General features: G+C 41.0%; 1 protein-coding gene across 2 annotated transcripts in view; it reads right to left on the bottom strand.

Moving 5' to 3' along the window:
* The window catches only part of eya2 (EYA transcriptional coactivator and phosphatase 2), a 28214-nt gene extending 8557 nt beyond the window's left edge, over window positions 1–19657 (bottom strand). The window contains exons 1-9 of one of the 2 annotated variants that reach the window (XM_041034911.1): window positions 19282–19657; window positions 8266–8345; window positions 7776–7817; window positions 7161–7288; window positions 6531–6647; window positions 3674–3750; window positions 3371–3545; window positions 2873–3009; window positions 2655–2738 (exon numbers count right to left, since the gene is read on the bottom strand). In XM_041034911.1, coding sequence (XP_040890845.1) covers window positions 2655–2738; window positions 2873–3009; window positions 3371–3545; window positions 3674–3750; window positions 6531–6647; window positions 7161–7263 — 693 coding nt within the window. In that variant the 5' untranslated portion in view covers window positions 7264–7288; window positions 7776–7817; window positions 8266–8345; window positions 19282–19657. The remainder of the gene's footprint in view (window positions 1–2654; window positions 2739–2872; window positions 3010–3370; window positions 3546–3673; window positions 3751–6530; window positions 6648–7160; window positions 7289–7775; window positions 7818–8265; window positions 8346–19281) is intronic. The other variant, XM_041034912.1, reaches the window with a different exon arrangement.
* Window positions 19658–20225: the final 568 nt, after the last annotated feature.

Raw genomic sequence — 20225 nt, 5'->3', positions numbered from 1 at the left:
CGCGCTGCTGATTAGTAGTATGGTCAGGTGTTTATTGAATCCATGTTTGTCACTGCAATGAAATGTATTAAAAACACTATAAAAATGTGGTTAAATGGTATGTATGGTATGTTAATTCATGGTAAACAGTTAATTAGTTAAATGGTAAATATTGTTAAGCTCAAAGTGGTAGACCAATCGAAGTGGTAGACCGACTGACAGACGTAGAGACACACTGCCATCCACAGGGCCATGGCACTATGGAAGATTACACAACTCTAGCAAGTACCATGAATCTGCTAATTCATTTTCATAAATGGAATTTAATAGAAATCAACGTCTTCCTGGCATGGCAGGAAAAAACCCCAACACCACCACCAACACCACAAGTCCATGCGATTTATAGTAAATGGCTGAAATAGCCTAGAATGATTCTTAAAAAATGTTTCCTCTACTATAATTGCCCTACATAAGTGCAGAAGACTTAACAGTTCAAAATAATAATGTATTGTAGATTTTATAGGACATCCCCTAGTTATTTATTTTGGGAAGAAGAGCAAGTATCTCTGATATATTGTGCTCTTTGTCAATGTTGGTCTTTCAAAATCTTCACCTTTTAACAGCCTTTTTCACTTTTTATCAACACTTTACACCACCCAGCCAATCTTCTCTTATCTTCTAGAATAAAAAAAAAACATCAACCAAATATCCAAGTGTTGCATTACACCAGCGTCAGTTTTGTTTCTTAATAAGAAAATGATAAATCATCACTTGGATAAACACATGAATCATAATGTGCTGGGCATAATGGCACAAACTTGTCAGGCTGCTGTTGTTCAAGACTACAAAAGCAGGTGTGTGCGTATGTATGTGTGGCGTATTGTTTTGATGGCAGCGTTGTCTTGTCTGGCAGCGAGACAGGAGGAGCAGATGGGTGTCAGCCAAAGGTGAAGATTAGTGAATCTGAAGTGACAAGCAGAGCTGTCTCCTGGCTCAGGGTTTTAGAGATGGGCTTGGTGACACAAGAAGGGTAAATGATGACAATTATAAAATACACCTCTCCAAAAAAAGGGTGTAAAGAGAAAAAGGTAATTGAGGACGAAGGGCAGCAAAAGTTCAACGGGAGGAGTAGGATGACAAGGAGAAAATGACGAGGTGTGCGACTGAGAAACACTGGCAAGAAAAGGAGATGAATGCTGAGGATGAAGAGGGAGGGCTTAAAGGCTTAAGACAGGTTTGTTCTGCTTGTCAAATAATTGAAATAATTATCTGTAATCACCTTCCTCCATTGATGAAGGCTGCTTCTATACAGAGGGACAAACAAAGGCCTCTGTTAATCTGAGACAGGAATGTAAGAAGAAAGAAAAAAAACAAGCCCCCAAAACATTCAGTTCCCACCTTAACTATTACGCAGGGGATGTTTGATATGAAAGACAGGGCTAGGGAAGAAAATTCACACAGCAGAGGACAGAGTGGGGTGCTGTATGATCGATGAGATAATGGAAGACCTGTTACAGGGGAGGGAATCAGCTCCTCATGTGGATGTCTGTTCACCTCTGGCTCACCAAACTGCTGAAAACAACTGTCTTTCAACACATCCATTAGTCTTTCCTGCATGCTGGGCCCAGACATGCCTTTATGTATAGGTCCAAACATTTGTTTATGATAAGCGTTTAATAGGCTGACCCTAGTGGTTGTTAAAGCTAGGCACAAAGAAGCACACAAAGTGGAGATAATTAATGCCAGGAAAAACATGTATTATGGTTGTCAGGGTTGGATGAGTTACCTGTGGATCTGGGTGGGAGGAAAAAAAAAAAGGAAAAAAATGTTGTTGGCCTGTAAGCTGTCTTGACGCTTTGGACTGTTAATCTGTTTTTCTGCTGTCACTCATTCAATTCTTCTGTTGCATGTCTGAGTTTTGATGTCAGAGTCTGTCCAACTGAGCTTCCCTGGATCCAGCAGCGGGGTGTTTGGGTGGTGGGAGGAATCAGGAATTTTTGGCACATGAGTCACATTTCAACACATCTACTCTCTTGCTCTCTATCACTCTCTTGCTGGCTCTTCCTCCCTTTTACCCCCCCCCCACACACACACAACCCCCCTTTCTCTCTGTGGAAGAAAAGAAAGAAAAAGAAACAACGGCATGCATGGCCTGCCGGGGGCTGAACCGATCAGAAATGGTGCTCTCAAACTCCCATCAGCCTTGTGTCAACCCGCGGGGGGACCGTGAGAATTCAAAACACAGATCCCCCGCCAAAAACAAGAAACGCACCACTGTCCGCCCCTTGTCAGCTGCCGGTCTGTTATGTAAAGGTCCTGCTGGCTGTCAATCACGCTGTAGGATGCCAGGGTAGCTAAACAACCCCGGTGCATTAAGAAAAGAAACAAGAGGGCAGAAAGGCAAAACAGCCAGCGTGTGAAAATGCAGAGGGATGAGACCCAAAGGTTGTGGACTCAGCTCAGGCAGCCAAACCTTTGACTGTTAGTCAAATAAGCACTCGATCTCTGAAACAAAAGGTCATTTGACAGAGGCAAGATTATACTGGTTTGTTGTTGGGAGGACTTTGTGCCAGACTGTACCCACCTACTTTATAATTAACTGTTGTCAAAGTGTGATGAGCTACAGCACGTACTTCTTACAGTAAATGACAAAAGGAGGGGTTGTATCACTGTACCTTGCCAAATCGTGAGGAGAAGGTTCCCGTGAGGAGTGAATGGAAAATGATGATGGTTTCATCCAGATCCCAGATAAACACTCGCTGCAGTGAAATAACAGATATGTAATGTTAACCTCATGAAAGTTTATGTGTGTGTGTGTGTCTGAGGGAGAGAGAGAAAGATAAATATTGTAGAGAAATACTGAATTTTCAACACTGTGTGAGTGAGTGTTTACCTCTATATCAGAGTCCAGAGGTGGAGCAGGGTCACTGACTCTTTTCCTCCCTCTCAACTTCCCATCTGACCCCCTCCGTGCTGCAACTCCTTCCTCTTTACCTGGTGTGGGGGGGCTGGGTGGTGGATGGTACTCGCCTGAATGACATACAGCAAAGTCGCTGATCAGTCTTTATATGTTTTTTCTTACCAGATTCAAGACTTATATTTATTAAATCAAAACCCTGTTAGTCTGTCTCTTGAAAGTCCCCCAACTTCATCAACTTCATGGAAGTAACTGGAATGACCCTTTAATATACTATACACCAAAAATGATAACACAATGGCATGCGGAAAAAATAAAGTCCAACAAAAATCACTCAAACAAAACTAAGATATTCTTCCAGATACATTATCTTACCTATTGTAATGGCAAAAGATCTGTCCATTACAGACAAACAAAGAAATAACAAACCAAACAGCCAAACAAAAAGGTGGTTCATGGTTCACTGCTTCTTACCTGTATGTGACTCTGGGCTGTGATTGGGCAGCATGACAGGGTGTTCTGGGTGCTGATAGGCTAGCGGAGCTGTGATGGCAGCAGGGCTGATGTTGCTGCTGGTTAGGTAGGGACTGTTGTAGTTGTAATATGGAGAGTACTGACTCTGACTGTAGCTTGAGTACGCTGAAAACTCCTGTTGAAACAGAAACAATGACATTATTACTGTTAGCAGAGAAACGACAGGAGCTACATTAAGATGTTATTTGCCAAAATTGCTACAGATGTGTTGGCAGAGGAGTGAAAAGTGGTTGAATCACTCACTTGTTGGGTAGGGTTGAATGGCGTTGAACTGGAGATTGCATGGGTTCCTTGAAAAATTCCAGATGAAATACCACCACCTGAGAAATTATGCAAAGACAAACTAATCAGTTACTCAGGATAAAAAATAAAAATAAAAAAACAAAACTTTATATTGGTAGGAGATTTGCCTGTGTTACATGCTGTGTGAATCAGCTTCGGATATAATTTCACAGCATCGGATCTGATCTGTGAAACTGTGTGGTGGAAGTAACGAGCAGTTAACTTTGACTCCTTCCTTGACAGTTCAGTGCTGCAGGAGCTGAGGGTGAGATTTATGTTTGACATAACAATACAGGTGGGAAAGTCTGCTGCTTCTGCTGCTGCTCTGGGAGTCTTCTCAGTCTTATCAAGCCGAGGCAGGAATGTCTTCCTCCGAGCAATTTCTCCCCACAGTGACACTGTCTCACCCTGCATCTTCCTGTCAAGTCAGTCCATACTGTTTGTTTGTCTGATGAATTATTTCTCCTGTAATCTCATCACCTCCACCTACGGCACTGGACGACATTTTAATTTTCATTCCATTCCTGTTTGTCTGTTGGCTGGGTATCTCACATACAAGGTATTTAAAATTCTCCTTACAAAAATTTGTGGAAGGGTGAGAGCCAAGAAAGAATTGATGAACCTTTGACACCACCTGGACAAGAGTTCATTGTGTGTGCTTCTTGTAAAGGGCGTGAAACTTCCCAAAGGCTTCTTGTAGGATTATTACACTTTGATAGCTCTCTAAGAGCAGACAGTAAACAATTTATCAATCACAAAAGCACAGGGGCAATGGAGAGCGCCTGGTTTCCAATTCAACAAATACAATGCTTATTTCAGGTAAGACGTGTCCAGATATGCAAAATATAGATAAAGGGCCTATTACTGACAAGACATTTGCTTATACAGATGATTGTGTGCACTGTAATTAGATTACCTGTATCCAAACAGAAAACAGGTCAAATAACGTTTGCAAATAATTGCTTGGTTTTCAACTGTAATGTTTATTGAATGTGTGCTTTTTGCTTCAGGAAGATACAGTTAATATAACAAAGTTTATGTAATTGCAGGCAATGGTTTGAAAGTTGTGATAGACCTTTGTTTTAACAACTAACTGTACAATGTTTCCTGTCTGTGATATTTATTCTCCTCTTCTCTGACATGGCCTGAACTGTCCTGAAATACTAGATTCATTTCCTCCAGTCTACCGCCCATCATTTCATCAGTCCATTTCTTCTCTTCCACTCCACAGTGCATGACAAACAGGAGAGTAATGACTCAATGGAAGAACCACACTGAAACCTCCCCGGACAACACAACAGTCTTCAAAGCGACTAAAGGAAAAATACAGGAGGTCTCTCGAGTAAACACAAAAAGGCTCCCATAGTCCCCATTTGGTTTCAGTTGTACACACAGTGTACAGTATGTGGGGGGGGGCTTGAATGTTGTGTACAGTATAATGGATGACATGGAAACATTCTGAAATCCTACAAACATTTGGTTGTTGTGGCAGTTTATTACCGTTTGAAGTTTGCAGTTAATGATTTATGCATAAAAATATTCAAACAAATTTATTTTGTTTGGGAACAGTGTCCTTCAAACTCAAACTACACTCTGTTAGAAGATGTTTGTTGGTACAATAGTCGTGCTCTGACAGAACACAGCCACTGAAAGCTCTGCAGTTTGTAAGAGGTTTCATCAAAAGTGTGTTCACATGAATATTTACATTCCCGTATAATGTCTGACATCTGAATATTCTCTTAAAGAGGGAGCAATATGGAAAACTAGAATTGTCTGGGAAGGACTCTAAAGTCATAGCTCAGGAGTCAGTGGTGGCTGGAGAAAGATCAAGGAGGCCCATTCACTTCTGATGCTAAAGACAATCTGTGAGTAGGTCATTTATCACACAAGGGTCAAGAAAAGAGCTGAAACAGGTCTTGGTTGGACAAAACAGGCAATCTGAATAAGTCAAGTTGTGCTCTGTGAAATTATTATAATTGTTTTGCTAGATTTCATTGTTTACTGTTTACTGTTCTATACTGTGTTGCCTGTCTTTTGTCTCATTTGCACAGTGGAACCAGGGCCATCCGCCGTCTGCAACGTTAAACCTACTCACCCCTCCGTAAAATGCACCTTAACCTCTCCCCTCTCACACACAAGGTCAATTTCACGCTGCTTTCAAGGCCATAAAGTCGCACTGAGCGAGTCATGCTTTGGGCGCCGGACGACTGAGGAATGTGTACAGCATAGATAGACCAACACACAATCACAAACACACACACACTCACACACAGCCATGCGTGGGCAGAGAGCTGCACACGCTCCCAAGAATACCACGTCTTCATTTGAGCGTTTTTGTTTTTGGCAAAGACCCTGTACCCATCGTTTGTTTTCGCCGTTATTGTTTTATTTCCTATTTTCCATCCTCTTTTATTTCTCTTCCTTTCTATCTGTTTTTTCACTCTTTTTTTTCTCTAAAAGACACAAGCGCTTGCATGCTGTGTTGTTGGTCTGAGTGGAGAAAGGGGGCCTGACCCCGAGAAAAGAGGAGGGGTGGGGAGACTTTTGACGCCAGGAGTCCAGACCGCAGCTAATGGAGAACAGGTGTGGTAGAGAGAAGGAGAGGAGAGGAAAGTAGAGAAAGATGAAGAGAGGAGAGGAGAAAGGAAAAGAAAGAAGGAGAAAAGAGGGGAAAAGCAGTCAAAGAGTTGAGGATGGCAGCATAAGGAAGGATGCTCCTTCCAATAAGGACAAAGTCAAAAATAGTGTAAAGGCCTAGTGTGCCCCTGTGTGTGATGGTGTGTCCTTACATTCAGTATACACAGTGTTTCAGACTAACCATGTGTGTGTGAGTAGCTGTAGAGACTTTGACTGGGAGGAGTGCTGCTGAAGTTTGAGTATCCCAACAGTCCTGTCTGTCCTGGAGAGTGACTCACGCCGTCCTCTGTTTTAATGTCTAGAAAGAAAGCAGAAGATTTATGTTACATTCAGGATGAACCTAACCAACGCGTTGTGTTAGAGACATCCACACAAAGGAGAAATATTTCTAAATAACTGATATTTTGTTTAATTTCATTTACCAGTGATTAAATGGAATTTGATATTTACAATTATCTTTTCATTAGTGTTTCAATAGCTTAGAATGAGCACTTCATATCTACATAGGAAGCAGGCCCTCTTCCACAGAGTCTGACATGTTGTACCACCATGTAGTCCAAAATGGACAAATTAATCACTGGCTATACAGAAGGGCTTTCCCATTTTTACGTTACCTGAAGGCCACCGCAGGCTCTCCTACGGCAATTTGCAAGTTATATCTTGCAGATTATTTAGAAAAAGCTCTTAAATTTTGACAACTAGTTTTTGACTCTGCATATGTTCATTCTCATTTTTATCTGTTGTTTCTTGTATACATGGCACAATGTTTCTTGTCTGTCCCATTCCCTCCTGTTTTTACTCCTGTACTTACTGTACGATGGCATGCTGTAGCCCTGTGTGTGGTGAGTGTAAGGTGCGTATGGTCCTGCAGGCTGGAGGGCGGGGCTGTACTGAGTCTGTCCATATGCAGCCATGACACTTTTCCCCTGTCAGCTGGTTCTGCAGAAGGCAGAAATAATGAGGAAACTTTTGGTGACAAATTCTTCTTCTCTTTATGTGTTACAACAGAACATCTGTTTTTGTCAAGGTTAGAGGTGACTGTGAGGAAAAACATACTCAGCTGTCATAAATATGAAAACATATCTTTCTCTTTTACAGACTATAAAATCAATCAAATCTGGGCCACATAAACTGGTAAAAATCAGAGTAGACAGTTTGAATTTTTTGCTACTGATTTATTGCTACTTCATTAAACAGCAGTAAACAGTGACAAAAAACTCAGTTGGACTTAATTAAAGGAAAAGAAAACCTAAGAGTATCCGGTACAGTTCTCGTTCAAGCAAACTTGAATGAGTTTATATTGAACACAACACCGTTTAAAGTGTTCACAATGAACCAAAAGGATGCTGCAATTCTCATTATGATTTTAATCAATGGTAACTCAATTCAAGTTTTAATTTCAGTGGCAAATGTCATGAAACCTCACCTGCAGTAGATCTGATGAGATTTAGATAGACAATAAAAAGCCCTGTGAATGAAGGAAGAAAGGACACAGTTAGAAAATTAACAGTGAAGCCAGTTAGGAAAAGACCAATGAGGGGAAAACTCTCCGACTCCGACAAAAATGTGGTAAAATTTCAGAAAAAGACACGGTGGTCAAAAAGTGAATGCATTTTTAAAAATATATAGAATTAATAGTTTGAATCAAATATTTCAACTGCACTTTCACCTTTTTCCAACTTTTTTTTTTTTTTTTTTTTTTTTTTTTTAGCATAAATTAACCTCCTCACTCAATAACATATGGGTGCTCAATCCTGGTGACCAGTTTCATCATTATGTAAGGGTTTATTTTAAGGGTATACAATCTGAATGTTGACTTCACAGGCAGACTGGACAAGTGCAGTAATTCCAGCTAGCAAACAACCACTTTTTATCTGTAGAACTTTACTCTTTTCTTTCTAGTATTGTTCTCTAACCTGCCTCTGTGGAGAGAGCTTTATCCTCTTTATCCCGTCGCACTGCTGTTAGTCAGGTTCCTCTCAAGCCGTCAACTCTCCTGTAGAAACAATAGCAAACACACACACCATCAGGACACAGGTATGCAGGTAACTGAAACATGGCAACAACATGTTGAAGCAGGACAATGAGGAGATATATTTTCTCTATCCACACAGATCGAGAGGTGAATCGGTTTAAGGATAGACTGAGGGGAGGATAAAAGAAGACAACAAGATAATTGTGCTATTGATGAGAAACGAGTGGTCATCAGAGAAGCAGAACAGTCAAAGGATGACTAACAAAAACCTGACAGGTAACACTGTTTCAAGGAAAAATGCTTTAAATTGCTTCACTGCATCACTGCTGATTTTTTTCATGTTTACTGTGTGTAGCCTCTTACAAGAAATAAACCAGGAAAAAACGTCCAGATCTAGGCTAAGGTCCAAATTTATAATAATAGCTGTGCGTGGGGTGTTCATAATTCTCAGTTCAGCAGAATTTCTCATGAATTTTGGGTGATATGATGATATCATGAGGTGTTAGAGATTTGTACTGGCACTGAGGTTGAGCTGTATTTCTCTGAATGCGTGAGGTCATTAAAAACTCTGCCTTGCAAATCAGTCATGGAAATACTGGTTTATTTTATTAGAAATATATCTCAATACTGTATATTGTACTATTAAGATTATATAAGATTAAATTTACCGTGATAGAAGATTTAAACTGCAATATTTTCCTTCCCATTCACAGAAGTGATAGAAAGGAGTAGGAGAGAAAAAGTTCCGCCTGAGCAGGCTGGAGGTCAAAAGGTCAATGCCACACGAATTAGTCTAAGCAGGAAGCTGAACGAGGTCAGTGTGTCCGCCTGCAGCGCTTAAATCCCACTCACACAAGGTAGCGGTCAATCTGAAGCAAGCTGTATCGTGGGTGACTGAGGCTGCACTGGGAAACTTTGAAGTAAAATGTCCTCTTGACTGTGAGATCAAAAGTTAGTTCCATTTAATGTAAATCTTTATGCAACAGCCTACAGTGAAATTTTAGACAACAGACAACAACAGACTACTCCAAACTTTGTGGCACCAGCTGGGGGAAAACCCTTTTCTGTTTCAACATGGAAATGAACCTAACCACAAAGCCATGTTCATAAAGAAACATTTTTCCCAGTTTGGCGGGAAAGTACAGTATGTATGTGCACAGAACACTGACCTAAACCCCATCCAACATCTTTGGGGTGAACTGAAGTGCCAACGGCGAGTCAGGCCTCATCACCCAACATCAGTATCAACCTCACTAATGCTTTTTTGGCTGAATGGGAGAAAATCCCTGCAGCCAAGTCCCAAAATCTCATGGAAGACCGTCTCAGAAGAGTGAAGTTCTTGATTTCAGCATATGAATGGTTCTAGAGTGAGATGTTCAGGAATCACGCACAGGTGTATTGTTCCAATGGCCATGCAGTGTGTCAGAAAACAAAACAAGAAACCTGTTTTTGTTGCAGCTACATTACAGCTAATCTTATTTATTTGTGCTATATTACAATGCACAACAGAGCTATTTCAATGATTTCATCTCTCTCTTTGTCTCTCCTTCTGTCTCTTTCTCTCTCTCTTTGCCTCTGGGCCATTCCAATCTGGCAAAGCTGTAGCTAACTGCTTGACCTCCGACCTCGCTGACAACACAACGACAGAGACAGATGACAGTCATGAATTATAGGGGCAGCAGGGTTTTTAAAAGCAGCAGAGAGATGAAGGTGAGGTTGGGGGGGGAGTAAAAGCTGGCTGAGAGATAAAGACTTTAATGACAAAAACTGTGACAGTCTAACTGTTCATCAACAGAAGATTCACTGTCAGTGGCATTATAAACCTGAGCTGAATTACAGTATGCTTTGTACTGTTCTCATGTCATTAACAACAGAGTGCTTGACAGACCTAGAATAGCCAAGAAAACAAATCTCATGCTGTATCAGCTCTGCTGATGCAGCTGCCCTCCTGGCCTTTAAAACACCCGAGATGGCCTTCAATGTTTTTTGAGTAAATACGTATATTTCTACCATGAAGGAGGCACAAAGACTCCGCGGCGTAAAATCCACCTGCACATCTGTGTTATTGACGGTTAAATAAACATAAATAAAACTGACTGTAAAACTGACAATAAAGAGGTGATTTACCACCTACCCAAATTATGCACTAAATTTTTCCTTCTTTAGCTTCAACTTAATTTTAAATATTGACCTTCAATCTAAATCATGTGTTCATCTTTTGCTTTCCTGAAAGGTTTTCCACTTCAGAAAGGACCATTATACCTGGGTGAAGGCCTTGTAGCCATTGCAGACCCTGATCTGACCTTTATCATAGACAGACTGTGAAGCTCAAGAGAGACTAACACTGATCCCACAGCACAGAGGAAAAATAAGGAAAGGGTTGTTGTATTTGCATTTCCTAGTACTTCCCAGGGATCAAAAATGAAAGCAACGCCTGTTCAGAGTCCTCTTGACTTCAGCTGCATCCCTGCAACAGTCCTTAATGCACATGCATGCACGTACACACAAATACAAAAACTGTGTGTGATAGCAAAGTCACTTCCTGGTTCAGGGTGAGGCCTGGGAGGAGGGCGCACAAGGCCATGGGAACTGCAGGACACCGGAGGGAGGATGAGCGGAGCTCAGCAGAGATGTGGAGGGCTGAGGGCTGAAACTGAAGCTAAAACAAACCCAGCAGGGCCACAGGAGGCCACAGGGCCACAAGGCCAGTCCCACCAGCTTCACCTGGGTCCCAGGGTTCTGCTAGACCACTGCTTCTTTCACGGATATCAAATTCTAGCCTTTGTGCTGATGGATTACATCACAGGATGGTGTATTGTGCTTTAAGTTGAAATGTCATTTGATACAGTTAAAGGAATACACTGAGCTTATGCACATTTACCTGCTCTTCAACTAAACTTTTGAGTGAGGAAAAGACGACAGACGTAAAAATTATCCAAATTTGCCAACTAGCTTCACTTATCAGGAGGGTGTCAAACTCAAAACAAGGTAGACTCAATACTAAACTCAATACTAGCTCATTCGACACCGTCCAACCACATCTGAAGGCCATAGTGTTTATAGTTTGTTCTGAACGGCCTAAACGGCCTGGCTGAAAAGCTGGCTATTGTGGAGTGAGACACAATAATTATTGACAACACACACTTTAGTGCCTTTTGTTTTTCGTCATAAGCATTCATAGTGTTGCAGTGGTTTTTAATTGATGCAGTTGTGTAATAGTTTTGTGCGTGAAAAAACCAAGCTTGAGAGAGAAGTTAAAATCCTGTGTGTGTGTGTGTGGAGGGGCACTTTGTTTTAAGCATACTGACCCCTTAAACTCTGTAACATACACATGCTGAGTGATAATAGAAACTGACAACCCAAATGGCAACCGACAAAAGAAATATAATACTGTATGTGGTCAAGTAATGGAGTTAGACTTAGTGTATGTGTACAGTTTACAAAGAATAAATATGATACAAAAGTGTTCACTGCATGATTAGTCACTGGTTGCTAAATAAATGAAGGGTGTGTTCTGTTTTATCTTATTTACATTTGTCAAAAAATTATTTGAATATTATGTCAGGTATCTGTTGTGTGTGTGTGTGCATGTGTGTGTCTGGTTAGACAGTTGTTTACAGTGTCATGTGTGCTTTGTCGGTGTCTGTTTGAGTCTTGATACGACATGCCAGAGTCTGGTTTCACACTTTTATTGAAACATTGTGGTTCTCAATCAACGGTTTGACAAGGTGACTTGCTGGTCTGTAATCGTGCCATATGGGACCCCACCTGGAGTCCTCCATTTGGACAGTCGGTCTAAGTGCCTGGGGGGGAAGTTGGGCCTTGATTCATTGCTACACACAAACCCTCTCTCTCCCAGTTGCTGATAAAAGACATAGAACAAGGGCCCAGTATTTAGGTTTGTGTGACACTATCAGGCTTTTCGTGCTGGGAATCGGTGCCATCTGCCAGCTATTGCCCTTTTTCAGCACCTTTGACACACATCTGACAGCTCATTGAACTGACTGCAGTAAAAAGCAAAAGCATTAGCAACTTATATCTCAGTAAATAGCTTTATTCGCTAGAATTAGCTTTAGCATTACATTTTTAAAAACCTAATTCCTTGTTCAGAAGTAAATACAAAGCCAACACCTCCTAAATGAAATGAACAGTAGATGACTTTAAGCAACTAAGATCACTGAACACTGCTGTTTTACCTTACAATGTCTTTAAAATCCCTAATAAATAGTTATAAAAACAGATAACCAGCCCTTTCAGACCATGCAACCTCTGTCCAGATAAACCTGATGATCCTGTTTACAGGCAGCACATAGACTACTTTCAAATCTGCAATCTGAATAGCATAAAAAATATTTATATACTTATAAACAAATACATACTAAATGCAACACAAGCAGCGCATTCTTCTACAAGTTATTTTCTTGGGTAATCAAGATAGTGAAGATAGAAAACGGTGCAAATGCCCATCACAATTTCCAAAGATCCAGGGTGGCCTCTTCAAGTTTCTAGTTTTGTCCAATGAACAGTACAAAAGCCAAAGATATTCATTCGATAAAGAAAAGCAGTAAATCCTCACAATCTGAAACCAGGCCATGTTTAGCTATTTGTTTGAAAAATTACTTAAATTATGAATCAACAAAGATTTTCGACTAATTGTTTCAGCTCCACAAAGAGCTTTCAAAAATTTCACAGAAATTGCCATCACGTTGTTTACAGTGTTAAACATCACTTCGGCTGGCAGTTCAACGAACATGCCTCATAAAAGAAGATCAGTGAGAACAGTTTAAGGTGTAACGTAGTGTAAAAGAGAGAAATGTAGAAAATTGAATTTTGCTGTGGCAAACTGAAATTTGTATTTTAGATGTGCAGAGACGGGGGCTAAAGGGCAGCGGTGGTCTGCTAACAGATGTTCAGGATTGATAACCCACCTCGACCTCGGCAACCAGGGAATTCATTAAGAGGAAACTGAATTCCAAGGGTGTGTGTGCCTGAGTTTGTGTGTGTGTGTATGGATTATAAAGGGAACCAGCCACATTTTAATTGAGATCTTATTTGCGTGATTTGTTTATATTTTGAAAACAAGGTGCTGTGCAACAGCGGGCTACTTTCGATGTTGAGCAAACTGATAACAGATCAGTGACCTTAGATGTTTTTGTTGACTCCACAGTGCATGCCTGACACTTGCTGAGACAGTAAAAAGCAAAAACACAGGAGTAAGATGTTTCCATGTTTGAGTCACCTGTTTATAATCAGAGTGACCCATCTCGGTGAGGTTTCACACAGCCAGCATGCAAATGTTCCCACCTTACACTAACTGAGCTATGACGTTTACATCACCAACCAAAAAGTAGGAACCTTGAGCAACCGGTTTATGGCCTATGCAAGCGATTAATCCCTTTATTGAAATTTAACTCTCACGGGACTCTGCACATTTTTCCTCAAGTAACCTAAATACACACACGCGCAGACACACACCTGGCTAATATTGCAGTTCTTTAAATGAAAACCGAAGTCACACAATGACAGATACAGAGCTCCTCTGAAAGAAATAGAAGTCATTCTACAAGAGGCTCCAATTAATCTCTGGCAGCACTGAACCTGTTGCCGAATCCGCACTCTGTAACTTTACCTCCCAGACTTGGTGGCCTTTTCTTTCTACTTGACTAACTCCTGCAATAAGACTGCTTTAATGCCAGAAGCTGTCCCCCACCCCCACCCTTCGCTCTGTCCCTTAGTAATCAAATACCTTTTATTCAACAATGCCAGTGTCTTTATCTCAGTTTCTCCAGCACACACTCTTTACTCCTTTCTAAATGACCTCTCAAAACATTTTGCATTCCTTTTCCTCCTTCTTAATCCTTTCTTTCGTTCCTCCTCACTCGACTTCACTGCCCATACCCCAGCCCTCACACTCTAATAACATCCCTAATAATTTTCCCCAGTAATATTGCCAAATCCAAAAAGGACCACCTACCCCAAAGCCCAGACTCATTCTCCCCCAGAACCAGTGCCCTGGGACGAGGGTCAGAATGAGGGACAGCTGGCAGACCTCCCAGCAGCCTGGAGGAGCGGGTGTGGGGTTGGAGGACTGGGCTGACCCCAGTCAGATGGTGGTCTGGCTCCCAGGTAAAAAACATCTGGTCCAGTGATGGGAGGGTGGTCGCGCACACACGTGCACATTCAAAAGTGACACACGCCTGACTGCATGAGTGCTCCTGCCTTCTCTAATGAACACACACTCTCAGACTTACTGCTTTATTAGTCATTAGGACAGAAAGGTTTGCCCTCGATCGGTCTCCTTAGCAGATGACGGCGGTGGCCGCCCTAGTTGATAACAGCTGGCCAGACAGAGCTTGCTGGTAGCTGAAGTTTGCAGGCGCTACAGACGGACTGAGGTCCAATTACTTCTTTACTGGTAGATTTACTGTGCATGAGTGTGTGTGTGTGTGACTTAGAGAGAGAGATACAGATGGAGAAAGTGAGAGAAAAGAGAAAGCAAGAGAGTGATTTATATTATTTTTGGAAAGATGGAAATGCAGGATAAATGAGATGAGATATAATCAAATACAAACTGACTTTACAAAAATGGAAAATGGAGGGGAAACAACTATGTTCAGGAAAAAGTTCAGGGGAGAAAGGTGATGCTGAAGAATAATTCTGACACCTAAAAAAATACTCCCAGAGCCACAGAGAATTATTAAATTCTCTTTTCAGTGGAGAGCACCCAAACCGTTATTAAGCACGAAAAAAATGAAATATGGTCACTGCGGGCTACGCTGCGATGTGTGTGGCTTCACCATTCTCAAGATGTGATAAGGATAGCCTGAGAGACAGCTGTTGTCTGCTGACAGCTCAGGGTTCAATACACACACACAGACCCACACACACATCGCCACGAGGCCTCCCCGGGTGCGCTCTGGGGCTTAAGGGAATTAAAAAGGGGAGGGGAGGGAAGGGCGGCAGAGGAGAAGACATTTAGGGGGAAGAGTGATAACTTTTGAGCCTGAAACTATTTGAGAGGTAAAGGACTCACCAAGGTGTCACCAGCATCTCTTTTGAATTCTGATCTTTAGTTTCACCAAACACACTGACAAATATATGCAGATTCACTGATCAAGTGCCTGTCACACATACATGCATTCTAAAACTTAACTGTAGAAGACACAAAGCAAATACTCAAGAAAAGTCACACTGAGAGAAAATGAGGATTAGAGGAGAGGGGGTGAAACTTTTTTTTTAATGTTAATTCTAATTCATTGTCTTTAATCCTTCACACTGACAGAAAAGCAAACAATCTTTATTCGATTGTCTTTGCTTAGCAACACCACCTCCTGTTGTTGCTAAACCTTTAAGTAAATAACTTTTACAGATAATTATCTGTAATTGGAAAAGTTTTGGTTTGGTCAGAATTACTGTTTTGGGCAGACAGCTGCACACATCCGGAGACACTCCCAGACTTCCCATGTACCATAGTCATACTGGCCACTGGGCATATCGGGACAAATCCTGGTGGGCCGGTTGGACTGTCAAAAAAATCCATAAAGTTTTTACCGGCCCCTCTCTGTGTACCCACCATTTGGGGTGCGAATAAGAGCGTACAGCATGTGTGTTTGAGGACTGGACTCACAGGCCAATCACAACCAAGTTTCTACCCTCACCCTCACGTTGGGTTAATGTTAGCTTGAATAAATCTAACCTCAGTGTAGGGTAGTTACTGGGATGTTTTCCACACAGGTTTACCTTGCGATCTGCTCATGTAAGTGGTACATTGCTTTGTTATTGTTACAATGACAAAGACAATTTCATATCCAGTCTGCCCAAGTCATAGAGAAAAAGAGGATGTAGCGGTGGCAGGAATAGAGGACGACCCATAAGAGGTTAGGGAACGTGAGGGAGAGCAGCTCGAGCAGCAGCATCAATAGCTGAGCTTGAGGAAAGAGTAGATTAATGTTGCACACAGAGGACGGCTGCAACACAGGTTTATACTCGCAGTTACTCTACTTCTTCATCCCCTCAGGTTGATCTGAGGGCGGACTGGACGCTACAGAGACTCACTGTCACCTCTTGCAGTACAAAGTGGTATTATGAGACGAGACAGGCCGGGGCTAGCTGGTTAGCATGCTAACCTTATACCTCTGCAACACAATGACTTTAAGGTTAATTTTTGAATGTTTTAAACTGAAATACTTTCATGCTCCTTTAACCTGACCAAAAAAACTGAAATGTGTGATTTTATTAGCCTGTAGTTTAACTTACATTTTACTCTGCAACTCGCTGTACTTTATCCCATGATTACCTCTCAAGTAGGTATTAAAAACAAAAACAATTTAAAACTAAACTAAACTAAAATAACTAATTTCCCATTAACAAGCAAACAAATACATCAAAAAATATTAAAATTATAAGTAAATAAATTCATAAACAAGCAAACACAATCTGGTAAATATGCAGTAGTTACTTTAAAGTAGCCATTATTATTTTAGCAAACTTAGCGAGATTCTTTTATGGTCTTTCAGCAGTTCAACATTATTTAAGTAATCTGTTTCTCACTGTCAAAACAAGGACAAACTCATTTATAAAGCTCACCTCAATCTGTATAAGTTCAGTATCTCAACATCTAGTTCAGAAAGACTAAAACTGCAAACTTACTGCACCAAATACAGAACACTCACTTTCAGTCAATGAAGTGAAACCGTGATTGTGACTTTTACACTGAGACTGAACCAGGATGATATCTCCATTTCAGACTTACTGTATGGATTGAATTTTTTTCAGACTATATGGGTCAAACATGACAGTCCTGCAGTAACCTTGAGTTCAAATCAGCAGGGCTGTTTGACTCCCAGAGAGAAAGAGAGAGAAGGAGAAAGAGAGATGGAGAGAAATGCACAGAAGCTAAAAGACATCAAGAACTCTGCGGCTGTGAAGAAATATAATGAAATTGGTGCAGATAAAGTCAGGAAGAGCAGAGCTTCCTATGAAAATATTTATCATTCCACAAACGTTTGGCTACAGAGGGGTTTGGAATTAATTTGTGTTTTCTTAAGAGGGGGTGCCTTGCGCTACAGGATGGGGAATTCTCCACAGCCCGGGACTTTTTGGGCTGCTGCTTATTCACAATTTATTAGAGCAAGTAATAAGAACCATGAAGCCCGAGGAGAGAGACTGAGAGAGGGTCCCGGACTAACCGTGGAGAGGGAGTCCAGAAATGGGGCCTAATGTTATTAGGAGACGAACCACAGTGTTAAATCAAACACACCCGAGCACACACCTTCGGTATGTGGTCACCTCCCACCCCCCCTCCATCAGACCCCTGGATGTTATATGTGAGGGTTAAAATACAGGTATATAGGGAGATTTAGTAAGATTTAAAACCTGTCAGAGAACAGATAATTGACAGTGACAAGGAGAGACATATGTCCAGTCTATTTTATAAACTGGGCAGAAGTGAGTGTGACATTTCTAAGCGTTGGAATATGGGAAACACATTTCTCTGCAGTTAAAAATTTGCTTGCCCTGCAACGGCAATGATAGTATTGAACAAAGCTCAAATAAAGACAATCTCTGAATATTTGAAACAAAAACATTATATTGAATACGATGCAAATTTGAATAAAATTATAAAAGAAATGTTATTGATTTTCCATAATGTATTTCAAAGTAAGATTACAATAAATTAAAATACAATGACAAAAACTGAACCATATTCTAAGAATTGCAAGAAAATGCAATGTCAGAATTCTTTATATCTATTTATTTACATTTTTTAAAAACCAGTGGGCCCCGTCTTTGCTCCTCTGACTGTGCAGCTGATAGAAATGTTTAAAGGTGATTTAAACAGTTGGCAAAACACAGTGGGTGAGTTTCTAGTCTGGAGCCATGAAGGGGTCCTTGAAAAATATGAATACCAGCCTTTGAAAAATGCTTAGCGAGGCTCCCCTAATTTAGTTAATGAGGGTCCCTCCACGTCTGCTGAGGGGGTGTCAGTGATTTGGGTGTAATCTTCTGTACTTAAGCCGAGCAAAAAGCGTTGCACGGATTCAACCAGAACCAAGAAAAACAAAGGAGCTCAATCAAAAGAGAAGGTGCCTCACACACTTTTCCTCCCACAGCTTTTAAAGGCCTCACTGAGACACAAATAACTGATTTGTTGATGGAGGATTTGGGGGTTTTCTGTTCGTATTAATGACTCTTAGAATGAATAAGAATGAATAACAGAGAGTTGAGCTGAGTGGTGAAGTAGAAAATTATGTGATAGTCTCTTCATCTGACAGAATATGTCAAATTGCACAAAAAAGAAAATAAAAAGTAAAATTTTACTTTTACACTGGCCAGTCTTTTTCGCACATTACAATATAGGTTACCTACACAGAAATTCAAAATGTGTTCAACAAGCTTTTGGTGTTTGTATCAGGCCTTTGAGAGTCTTCTTCCCTCAAAGCATAATGTAATAACTATATATATCTATATCTGTGCCTCTTTAGTTTCTCAAATACTCTCACACAAAATGAAAATTAACATTTTTAAATATTGTAAACATTATATTAGCATAACACTAAAATAAAGCAGGGGTAAATAATGGAAAATATTTTATAAAATTAAATTTGCCCTCTTTTATTTATTTTATTACAAACTTATTATAATTATAAACGTACTATCATAGTGTCTTCTAGGAAAATTTAAAAATCCATACAGAAGCAGTTGAGTACTAGTCAAGGAGCCATCATTCTGATATAAATGTACTGATCTCAATGCGAGCACCAGTAGAGCAGAAATACACTTCAACAGAAATATGTCGCATTATGAAGGATGCACTTAATTAAATTTAATGTTTTGACCGGAATAAACAGCGTCGAAATCACGAACAAGACATGTTCAAAACTTAAGTGTAAGAAAGGAGAAGAAGGAAAAGAAACCAGTTGTCGAGAGGAAGGAGTGAAGACGATTTCACACTTACCATTATTCAGAAGGAAGAATGTGCAGGGGAAAAAATCCGATTATCAGTCAGAGCAGCGGTGTCTCCATGCCCAGAAGAGACTCCGCAGACTTTTCACAAGTGTCCCGCAAATGAGTGACTAAAGTGAGCGACACCGTAGCCTCGCGGCTCCTGTGGAGGAGGAGGAGAAGAAGAAGAAGTAGGAGAAGGAGAAGAAGGAGAAGAAGAAGAAGAAGAGGAAGCACAGGCTTTTGGTCGAGAGGCTCCAGGTGCTGACAGCTGACAGCTTTCTGCGGACACTCACTCACATCGATCTCACTTCTCTTCCTCCGCAGCTTCAGAAGCGTGTTTGCTTTCCAGGCGGTGGGGAAGTGATGTTAACTAAACGAAGCGAAGATTTCTGGTTCCTCCTCCTCCTCCTCCTCCCGAGCAGTGCGCGCGCTACACTCAACCTGGACGTGTGTATTTGTGAGTGTGTGTGTGTTTGTGAGAGTGCGTGCGCCCCCCTCCCCTCCTCCCCCCTTATCTCAGCCACTCCTCTCATTTATTCCTGCAGGAGTGCTTCACCTCTATCTGCGCGTCAAATCTTTGTTTGGTCGAGGGCTCTTCTCCGCGTTTGTTTACACAACGACCCTCGAACTATTCAGTCCGACTCTCTGAAGCTGCGGACTCTCTGTCTGCTCTCCAGATATCAGGATTTCTTAGTTTGTGGCAAATAACTCCAGGCTATTGACAGTTTTATCAAGAGTGTTTGTTTTTTTACTGTGTGTAAGTGTGGATGTGTGTGGGGGAGTATCACTGCCTCCACACTGACTTTTGTTACAGGTGCCAGTTCCCTGTTTTACGTTCCTCTTTTATTGTATATAAACAGTTGGGGAAGAAGTATATATCCTATAATTAAGTAAAGGTAGCAATAAAGGTAACACTTAAAGTACGAAAATAATGCATTACACGTAAAAAACTAC

This window comes from Toxotes jaculatrix, chromosome 3, assembly GCF_017976425.1.
Source record: "Toxotes jaculatrix isolate fToxJac2 chromosome 3, fToxJac2.pri, whole genome shotgun sequence".
NCBI lineage: Eukaryota > Metazoa > Chordata > Actinopteri > Toxotidae > Toxotes > Toxotes jaculatrix.
The sequence above is the reverse complement of the archived record's forward strand: the minus strand, read 5'-3'. Positions and strand labels throughout refer to the sequence as shown.